General features: G+C 40.4%; 1 protein-coding gene across 15 annotated transcripts in view; it reads left to right on the top strand.

The window, feature by feature from the left end:
* ebf3a (EBF transcription factor 3a) overlaps window positions 1-10,247 on the top strand; it is a 92,908-nt gene extending 82,661 nt beyond the window's left edge. For 4 of the 15 annotated variants that reach the window (XM_058407045.1, XM_058407044.1, XM_058407049.1 and 1 more), the window contains exons 12-16: window positions 2,937-3,002; window positions 3,709-3,874; window positions 4,328-4,528; window positions 5,228-5,425; window positions 7,178-10,247. In XM_058407045.1, coding sequence (XP_058263028.1) covers window positions 2,937-3,002; window positions 3,709-3,874; window positions 4,328-4,528; window positions 5,228-5,425; window positions 7,178-7,209 — 663 coding nt within the window. In that variant the 3' untranslated portion in view covers window positions 7,210-10,247. The remainder of the gene's footprint in view (window positions 1-2,936; window positions 3,003-3,708; window positions 3,875-4,327; window positions 4,529-5,227; window positions 5,426-7,177) is intronic. The other 11 variants (XM_058407058.1, XM_058407054.1, XM_058407055.1 and 8 more) reach the window with 5 other exon arrangements.
* The last annotated feature ends 784 nt before the right edge of the window (window positions 10,248-11,031 follow it).

Here is an 11,031-nt window from a genome sequence, read left to right as displayed (position 1 = left end):
TCCCCCTCCACTCTTTCCTCCTGTTGTGTGGAATCTACAATGGCCGTGCTTTGATGGGTAATTGTGCTCGGGACAGAAAACCAATACGGCGAGCCTGTATTGCTTCGGACGTACGCTGATAATGCCGCTGCTACATATGTACGTCGAGAGAGAGAAAGAGAGGGAGAGAGGGAGAGGAACACCAAATTGAAGTTTACCTCCCTAATTTTAGATAAGATCAAAATTTGCCAGCTCAATCCCGGGCGTAGGGCGTCAAATGAACATATTTATATACGAAGCTAGGGAGCGAGAATAAAGGCAATATCAGGAGTCAGTCATGTGATGAAGGACGAGATTGCTAAGGGGGCCTTGGCTCTCGCTCTGCTTAGTCTCTCCGTTCGAAAGCGCTATCGTCCATTATTCTCCATGTAGACCAGAGTGAAAAGAGAGAAATAGGAATCTGATTAGATGTTATTCCTTTCGTTTGTGCTGATCAAATGATCTTTATTGCGATGATATAGTGCTAACCTGCCTGCTTTGCTCGTAAATTAATGGCTGCCTCGCGTCTTTCCATTCCTCTCCCGTTCGTTTCGAGCTGGCGAGCACAAATCTATGCCGCTTCCTCCTCAATCTAATATACAAGAAAATTTATTAGAAATGCATTCATGTCGAGCAATTACCCATGCATTAAAATTCATCTTCTTTCTCTCGGCTTTTTGAAGTAGCTACATCTATTGGGCCCCGCGCTCCTCAATGTATTCATAACCTGAGGCTAGAACTAACAGAATAATTGCTTTACACTTTAGAATGACATTAGCACCTCCAGCCAGCTCACCTCGCCCGTCTCCTGCAACGCTGCTGATACACTGTGTACCACTCCAGATATTGGACCGTGATAACAAGAAGAGCCCCGTTTTAAATGGTTCACGTCCACGGGCAGAACAGCAAACGCTTGTAATAATAACCGGCCGCATTTGTCACGAAAGCAAGCTTGGGGATCGTTTCTGAGCTTTAATAGTTTCCGTTTAACCTGGAGTCTGCTACGTCTCGGCGAAGGGAGGAAAAGAGGAGTCAATTACACTTAGCGCGGCGCTCATGAATTTACATCGAAATGCTTCTCAAATACCATTCACCGCTAATAATATTCCCAGCGTGAGGCCGGCAGGCTGAGTGGAACAAAACAAACCCACCCGGCGTCTCCTCCGCCAATAGGGGCCTGCTCTCTCGTCACACTCCAACGTCGGCCGCTAAATCCGCTTCATTAGCAGAGACACCTTGTAGCTAACAACAGATTAAAGTGGAGAGGAGACATGATTTCCTTAAACTATCTTTACGTCTCGTCGGCCCGGGTGCCATATGGACAAGGAGCTGGAGAGAGTCTCGGCGCAGGCAGGCTTTCGTCTCAGTCTTAATTGTAGTAATCGTCAGGTTAGATTGGGAGCGATGTATAAGGAGTCTTGTGATATGACGGGCGGAGATGATGAGTAATTATTAGCACTGCAGAAAAACATTTTATCTCGCTCAGAATGAGAGAGAGAGAGAGAGGGAGATGAAGAGGGGGAGAAAGAGCACAGAACCGGTTGATGGGACAGGATTAAGACAGCTGGGCCTTTCATTGATTGTACCTGCCGCGTGACAAGTGTAATTCTTTATTTGTATGCAAACTAGATGCATGCAACATGAAGCAGAGACAGCAATTTCTAAGCTAAATGCCCATTTTAAAAGCCACTCATCCGCTCCCTCTCAGGATTAGACAGCGTCTCTATAAAACGTATGGTGCACGCACCAAAAGCCCCGACTTATGCGATTAATCTTGATAAGTACGGATTCAAGATGGCGGCCGTGACTAGGAAGGAAGCCAGTCAGCCATGCTAAGAAACAGTGTGGGATTGGGTGAACATGCTAGCAAGGACAGAGCTGAGGTTAGAACTAGCTTGTGCATATTGAAACAGTTTGTCCAGAAAAAAAACAAAAAAAAACAATACTCAATATTGGAATAGACATTGAGATAATAAGATAATCATCCAGTGCATCACCCTCACTGAACAGCACGAGCTGCATGAGTTGCAGCAGAGAAGAAAAAGAAACTACAATAGGCTAGGCCAAGCGAGACGTCCTGGATCAGGGTGGCGTGTTGGCTTGTTGGCAGGCTGGGTGTAATTTTTGAAGGGAAGCTAAGCAGAAAGTTAATCCATGTTGTGCTATAAGTAGGAGGGGAGGCATGCAGACATGGATAAGATGGGGTTTGTGGGCACCCGGGTCCCCGGGCGCAGCCTCTCAGGCAGCTCGGCACGAGAACTCATTTATGAAGTCCTTTACAACAGCCAGTGAAAGAGGTTAATTGAAAAATTTCCTAATGCCATTATGAAAGAACTAGATTAACCCGAGCTAATTCACTTTATTGTTCTGAAGAAAGAGGAATTGGCATTGAACTCCACTACAAATTTGGGGCATGAATTAAAGGGTGAGATGTTGTCTTTGAGCACTCTGCCAGTTTAATTAAGATATGGAAAATGACTCATTGTTCTTCGCTGCTAAAGTGGGTGGATTTAGCCGACCGTACGTCGCTCCTGTATTGCTTTATGTATCGCTTGGAGTGTGTGTGCATGTGTGTGTGTGTGTGTGTTTGAGTGTGTTTGTTTGTTTAATACCCCGTAGGCCACAGCATTTAAAACTCAAGTGCTTATTTTTGATTCATTTAGCTTAGAGGTTACACACCACTTCACTTGCTTTGGCACGTAATACATGGTGAATAAAAGAAACAGGTCTGAGGAGAAGGAAATCCTTCCTAAAATGACTGTTAATCAAATATGAGTTCGATAGTATATACAGTATTTACACGTCGCTAATATCATAAATAAACCATACAGTAAACACGGGATTGATTGTATGCACATGTATTACACTTTGCATTTCTGCAACTCATTATAATGTGTGTGTGTGTGTTTGCGCTGCAGGAGGTTCTACTAAAGAGAGCAGCTGACCTTGTGGAGGCTCTGTACGGCATGCCCCACAACAACCAGGTAAAATACCCTCTACACCAGTGCATGCTAATGAGCACCCTCTTCTCCCCCCTTTTTCCTTCTCTCTTTCTGTCTATCTCTATCTCTCTTGCCCTCCCTCTCCCTCAGTACAGTGGCTGTAATTAAATCAGTGCCTCTCTCCCCCTGCTATGCTCCTCTTTCTACATTTCAAAGCTAGCTGCAGGCCATTGTACTGTAGCAGGGTGTCATTACACCAAGAGTGTGTGCTTTTTTTTTTTTTTATTTCTATTTTCTCTCGCTATTTATTTGTGGTTGCTGCACATGGAGCAAAAAGAGGAGTTAATCGCTTACGACACACAAACACACACACACACGAACATGAAAACGAATACACTTAGACACACATTCACAGAGAGAGAGAGAGAGAGAGAGAGAGAGAGTTGATTTAAATGGGAGAATAACCTTGAACTTGGCCCGAAAGGTGTTTTTCTCAAACACATTCTACAGAGCAGTGCTGTTCAGATGTGGTTGAGAGGTCTAATACATATTCAAAAGCAACGATCCATGGTGTTTTCTTCTTTTTTTTGTTAGAGCTGCATGGAAAATGTCCTGAATTTGGTGTTAAATTTTTTGTAAAAAGTGCAGTTTTCAGGCCTTTTTTTGAGGTTTGAAAATAATTAGCCAATTTCTGGACAATGACGTCATGACTTCATGTCACTCATGGCTCTTTCACTCTGTCGTGTAGGAGATCATTCTGAAGCGGGCGGCAGACATCGCTGAAGCTCTCTACAGTGTACCACGCAACCACAACCAGATCCCGTCTCTTGCTAACACCGCGTCCCATGGAGGCATGATGGGCGTCAATTCTTTCAGCAGCCAGCTGGCGGTCAATGTCTCCGAGACTTCACAGGGTAATGACCACAAATCTTTTATTCGAATTGTGCCACTTCCTTGACCTTGAACATGATTGTGTCTAGCTTACAGTGAATACAACTTTGGACTTTGCACTTTGGAAGCTAATGTTTGTAAAGACTAGCTAGCATAAGTGTTAGGACTTGGTATGGTGACACATGTGATCTTCAGCTTTATCTTCCCTGCCTGTGGATCTCATGGAGTTGTCAGACCTTTTCCACAAGTCCCCTTTAGCCAGATTTCTGAATCTTGCTTTTCTTGCAAGACTTCATGGAAAAAGTGAACAAAACACAAAACGCATACGGAAATATTCAGGAAATGCATAATGCTTTAAGGCTTCCTGAAGCATTTCAGCAGGATCGTGTAGACAGGAGATGGCACCTAGATGCATTCTAGAAATGAAATCACATTCATTACTCTTTCTTCAATAGTACGTTTGTCTTTTCCTGCAGTCGGCTACAGCCGTAGCACGAGCAGCGTGTCGCCTCGCGGCTACGTGCCCAGCAGCACTCCACAGCAGTCCAACTACAACACCGTCAGCAACAGCATGAACGGCTACGGAAATGCCGGCATGCCCAACCTGGGTGTCCCGAGCTCGCCTGGATTCCTCAACGGCTCTTCCGCCAACTCGCCCTACGGCAGTAAGTATCAAGGTAATTACCCCCCTTTCCCCTCCTCTGCTCTTCCCACCTGTGCTCCCTTTCCTTTTGACACTCCTGTTGTCTGTTTGTGTTTGTTTTGTTTTTTTTTGTTTTGTTTTGTTTTTTTATTTATTTATCTATTTTTATTTTTTTGGGAATGTGTGCTACTGGATAAAAGGAGGGGTGACTCTGGAGGCTGAACACCCGAAACAAGCCACATAGTGATCCAACCAATCAAATAATAATAATCTTTAAAAAAACGAATCAAAAACTGAATAACGCAAAACAAAACAAAACACATGAACCAATTGAGTAGGCCACTGACACAGAGCAACAAATTCTACCTTAAACAGCAAAAATCTTCTTCCTTTTATCGTCAGAGTCGATAAAGACGCCTATTATCCAGCAAGTGGCCGAGGCAGGACATCCCATCTCATTCCATCCCGATCTCCATTTTCTCTTCCTTTATTTACATTCGTTTTGTTTGCAGACGAAAGACTATCACGCACAACTCTCCCCTCCCCCCCCAATATAGAGTGATCGTTCCTTCATGTCCATTCTTCCCTGATTTGTTTTCATCCCATGATTATTATTTGAAAAAGAGGCGAGGCCTGGCTCTCCCTGACTCTCGTCTGTTAGGAAAGAAGAAGAAAAAAAAAGAAAAGAAAGTGAAACTCTCTCTGAGTGGTGACTATGTTTGCTCTATTGCAGTAGTTCCATCGAGCCCTACCATGGCAGCCTCTTCGGTCAGCCTCTCTTCAAACTGTAGCAGTACACACGGCATTTTCTCATTCTCACCTGCCAATGTCATCTCTGCAGTGAAACAAAAGAGCGCCTTTGCCCCCGTTGTCAGGCCCCAAGCATCTCCACCTCCTTCTTGCACCAGTGCAAATGGCAATGGACTTCAAGGTGAGAGCCGCCTCCCTCCTTTTATGACGCCGCATTGCTGCCTCACTCTTTTTGGCTCTCTTGAAAATGCCCCTTTTCTTGCTGCCATGCTGCTTTTTCAACATGGCTGCCATGTATCAATTATATATATATATATATGTGTGTGGATGGCTGAGTGAACATGTGGATGGATGACTGATAAGAATTCTGCATGTAGCATGGAACATGCATGCTTGGCTTTTATGTCTCAATTTATTTATCTAACATTAATGATTGAGGGGAGTCTCACAAGACTTCGACTCTCAGCAGGTTTGGCACAGTCGAACTGACGTCCTGTGTTTGTGTCCCGCGACCAATCCGGGGAAATCTTAACCCAAACAAATGCCGACTAATACATTATTCACCGCATTCTATGCATCATATGCACAAATTCCCATGTGCCTTCAACCGACTTCGCCAGGTGTTCTGGGGTCACACATGAACAAGGGTTGTGACTGAACAAGGATCTTCACTGCAGAGCACAGCTTGAATGAAAGATCTGTACGTTCGCAGCCTTGAGAAAGCACAAACACACACGTCAGAGTCCTTGCCGTTTCCTCTGAATATTGTGTCTGGTTACATTTTTTTCCACTGCAGTTATGAAAACAATGGGTCTTATATGGTGCTTACAGAGCAGACGCATTAAGATTTCATAGAGAGGCACTGAGCTTTGGCTTCCTGTGCCAGCGGAGTAAGACATTGTTTTGATGAACGCTGTAACGCGAGGTGGTGCTCAGAAGTCGGCACGATAACAGAAAGAAACAGTTGTGAAATCCTCGGCAGGACAGCGTCATTCAGCAAATTAACGACTTCCCGAGCCTGTTGAGCCCGCTTGTATTTCCTCTCCGTCAAGGCCGAGTTGTTTGCTTTGAAAACATGTTTTAGCCATAGTGTGTGCATCCAAGATTAATAATGTTAGAGCTAATGAACTGGGAAATTAAAGTTCATGCTGCTACATGCATCCACTTATTAATATGTGGTTTGCAGAAATTAATGAGGAATGCCATGGCACTGGGTGCTTAGGCAAACTTAAAAGCACTTCAACCATGACTCCACAAAGTAGCTAAAGGATGTTTTTTTTTTTATTTTGAAAGGGCGAAAAACAAATCCAGGCACTTCACTAGCCACCTAATTGTGGAGTAGATGAGTGGAGTTCATAAATCTTAGCGCTTCTGTCTCTTCATCACAGCTCTCTTCAGTGCTCGGATCCCGTGAGTTCTTTCTTCAGCCCTGCTTTAGATCTCGAATAAGCAAGGCATTGCAAATGGTCGAGGGAGAATTTTTCAATTTAGGTGAAGCTTAGAGGAATGCACGCGCTGGCCGGAGAGAGCGCTCGGCTCGGCTCGGTGACGTTACCCGAAGTGACCGTGTTGTTTCTCAGCTGTCAGCATGCATGATCCCTTGGGAGTCTGGCCTCTCTGATGGCCATTAACAAAACGCTAAAAGAAATCTCACACATGTGGGAGCTGGGATACTTTCTCCTGAAAATGTCAGAAAGCACCTTATTTAAAATGTTAAAGGCTTTCCGGCGTGTCTTGTTAGAAAAAAATATATCATTCCACGCAAATTCGTCTTTTTTCCCGATAAAATGTTCGACGTGACAGTCTTCCTTCGACTGTGCCATGCCTCGTCAGTCAAAGTGAAGGAAAATACCCTGCTTTCTTTATCTTACATATCTATTTGTAGATATCTAAGACTAAAAATCTATCTTTCTCTCTCTCTTTTTTTTTGTAGCTATGTCCGGACTGGTGGTCCCTCCCATGTAAATTGCACTTCCACCTCTTGTAAAGCAGCAGTGTCTGTGCAGTGAGCCTCGGGGAACGTCGTGGAACGTTCTTCCGAAACGATCGGCATCCGTCATGAAGTTATCCAACAACTACCGTCTAATTCCGAGGAAGGAAGGAAGGAAAAAAAAAAAAAAAGACTTTGTTTTAAAGATTTTATTCAGACTAATGTAAATTGACATGCAAGAAACTTTGTCATGGACATTTGAAATTTATTGACTGAATTTCTTGTCATATTTTCACGTTTCTCTGTCTCGAAGAAAAAAAAAACAAAAAAATCACGGAAGGAAAAATGCCTATTTTGTATAAACCTTTGTGGTTCGTTCTTGGCTAGATCTTGTTATGTGTGGGGAGGAACCTTGTGGATATGCCATTTGATGAAAAACACACTGAAATGTCTCTGAATGTTTCTTTTTCGAGTGATGCGCAGCCGTCGCACATCTCTATAATGTGAAGTCATTTTTTTTGTTTGTTTTGGTCATTATTATTATTATTATTTTTTTTTTTGCTTTTTGCTTTTTCTTTCTTTTGATTTTGTGGTGAGAAAAATAGGGGCCAAGCCAATACTGCAGAGCCAACAAACTGGAAATCACATAACCTAAAACATATGATTTATAAAAATGTAAAGTTTAAAGTGAATAAAGAGTGAACGGGGAGGAACCGGCAGAGGAGATGTTATCATGCATACTTCATCGCAAATGAACTTTGTAACTTATTGTAGGTAGAAATTGTAACTTTGATATCGCAAAAATTCTCTTGCCTTCAACAAGCACACTAACAGAGACGAAATGCTACTGTCTGTTGGTTTAAAAAAAAAAAAGAAAAAAAAAGGAAAAAAAAAAGAAAAAGAAGGAAAAATACTTCCACTGCTAAAGCTTCCTGTAAAGCAAGTGTGATCTGCAATGTTTTTCAACTTTTTGCTAGCACTGTATACTATTGCATTCTTAGGCTACTGTGGAGTCTATGTTTCTTGTACCAGAAAGTTGTCCTTTTACTTCTAGCTCCTTATTCCCTAATGTGTTTTGTATGTGGTTATACAATTGTAGACTTTTGTGATTTTGCCAAAGTTGTAGCTAAATATTTATACACTCGTCTTGAATTTTTTCCAGATCCACTTAAATATTTAGTACAGAGTTTTATTCCTACTGAAAACAGCTAGGAGTAAAATAGTCTTATACATTGCAACACTTTCACACCAACACTTGCGATCACTAAGGGGTTTTTTGTAACATATCAATTATAAATATTGTATTTATCTTTGAAATTTTTTGTATATTGCTTTCCATTCTCTTATTTTGAGCTCATATGTAATGTTTATTATAGCCAATATTGTGATGCAACACAGAATGTTAAAGCCAAGACCAGTTGCCGCCATTTTTTTTTTTTTTTCGTAATCAATAGATTGTCTTTTACATGTTTATTTGTATTTTGTTACATCAAAATAATTCCATCCATTTTTATTTTATTTTATTTTATTTTTTTTTAGTTTTGCAGTTTATTTTGAGGAACAGTCAAATCCTTGTTTATTTTTGTATTAATTTTTAAATTATCTAAACAATTTCTTTTCTTTCTTTCTTTTTTTTTTTAATTTTAATAAAAACCTGTTTGTTGTATAGTCAAATAAATTGTTTGTGACACATGGCTGTAATAATAATAGTAGAATATGTGCATGTCAAGCAGCCCCAGGGGGGGAAGATTCAATTGTGGTTGTAAATTTTGTTTTTGTAGAATGTAAAAAGTCATTTTTACCTGCCACCCATGACTTTGCCACATTATAGCTCAACCATGTTTACAGGGAACAAAGGAATAAAATAAAACTAAATAAAACAAACGAAAAAAAAAGGATTCAAACGAAAGGGGGGAAAAAAGCAAGCAGGAATGGAAATATACATACGTCAGTCACTACTGTTTATTAAAATATGTCGGGGGGGGGGGAGAAAAAAAAAGAAAAAAAAGCTCTGTCCAAGCCTTTAGACTGAATCTGTTGAGAGGAATCTTTCTGCTGTTTTAATAACAACCCATCCACCACAAAGCCAATCATTACCATTCAAAATGATCAATGGTGTAAAAAGCACAAGCCTTTTTTTACTAAAAAAATAAAAAAGTGATTATTGTGACCCCTCATCCTTTTGACTATTTTGTCGGTTTCTTTTCTCTCAATTTTTTATTATTGTTTTTTTTTTTATTTATTTTTAAAAACATTGAATTTGCTGTACTCCCTCAAGTAAGACTGATAATCCAAGGGGAAAAAAAAAATAAATAAAATAAAATAAAAAGGTTAGATTTTTGTATCATAAACGTATATGAAGAGCCGAGATTAAGATCTTCTATATTGTACATGTCATTTTGTAATTACGCCATTATACAGCCGCATAGTAGCTAATCATATTAGTTGACCAGTCCACATTAATTCCTTCTTCTTCTCTCCCGATGAGTTTGATTTGCCTAGCTGTGCCAAAATCAGCAAAACTAATTCTTTTCCCTTTGTTTTTTTCTTTTCTCTTTCTTTTTCTTTCTTTTTTTTTGCACTTAACACTTTGTAAATCTCCTGTTGTACTGTTAAGTAGTCTGTTTCAAACCAAAAGGGGACGTTCCCTCTTGGCAATCTGCACACAAGTTTCCTTTAGCAGCAGGAAGCAAGGGCAGCTGTAGAAGGGAATGAGTGATGAATGTGCAATGCATTTGCTTTGTGATAGCTCAACAAAGCTTAGCTAAGTGGAGGAGCTGGGGAAGTCACCTTGAAAGTGAGAGGAACCCAAGGTTACATGAAGTGTATTTGTGAATATCGTCATTACTGCAACCTGGTTTTTGTGTTTTTTAGCCTAATTAGACCATGCACTCAGTGTTTTATTGCCATTAGTCTGAAGATTTCAGTAAATTGTAGATTGACTCTGTAAGGGGAAAATATTATTTTTGTTTCATGTATACATTTTTTTATGTTTATGTAAACATTTCTACATTTTACTGTACAAAGATGTTCATTTTACACAATATTTAATTAAAGTATTTCTTGTCTGTGACTGGCTCCTCCATGTAATCGTAATTCTTTTGGAAATCTCCCTCGTTTTCATGCTTATAGATATTAGTACCATTTTAAGCCTTTTAATTAATTTATTTATTTTTTTAAAAACCTACCCAAGAATGTACAAAATACAACTTTGATGCATATGTGTTTTTTTGATACACCTCTTCAGTATTTTTCGAAATCTAAGCTAATCACATGATAGCAGTAGATTTTTTGTTTCTGTGATGAAACATTAATGAAGCATAAATATATATATATATATATATACTAGTTTTTTTCCCCACCCATTTTTAACTAAAAAAGTAATTAAATGATAAAACAAAACAAACAAATAAACAAATAATAGATTTAGATATTTTTATCAATGTAGTTAGGGTAAAATTTATTCACCAAAAAACAAAACAAAAAAATCCCACTGGAATCACTTCTGGCACAGATCGATATAAAAACTTTGCCGTAAGGAAACCGGCTAAGTCCTTGGACTTGCACTTGTTGTTGTGTGGTGTAGGCGAGAGACTGTAAGGCGAGTCTGGGTGTTTTGGGGTGAGCTGGTGACACAAGGCTTTCATCTTTTCACTCTTGTGAGTTCCTGGAAGAAAATGGCAGTCTCGGGGGGAAGCAGCCCTCCTGCTCAGCCCACTGATCCCTGAAGAACAACTGCCATTTCACTTTGGCCTCTCCATGCTAGTTCCTCCTGCCTTGCGCTTGAGAGCATTGTGGCAGATATTTCGCTATAAACTAGATGCCTATGGCAACTCTGAAGAAAAGTGTAAATTTCG

This window comes from Hemibagrus wyckioides, linkage group LG13 (assembly GCF_019097595.1).
Source record: "Hemibagrus wyckioides isolate EC202008001 linkage group LG13, SWU_Hwy_1.0, whole genome shotgun sequence".
Lineage (NCBI taxonomy): Eukaryota > Metazoa > Chordata > Actinopteri > Siluriformes > Bagridae > Hemibagrus > Hemibagrus wyckioides.
This window is presented reverse-complemented; position numbering and strand designations above follow the sequence as displayed.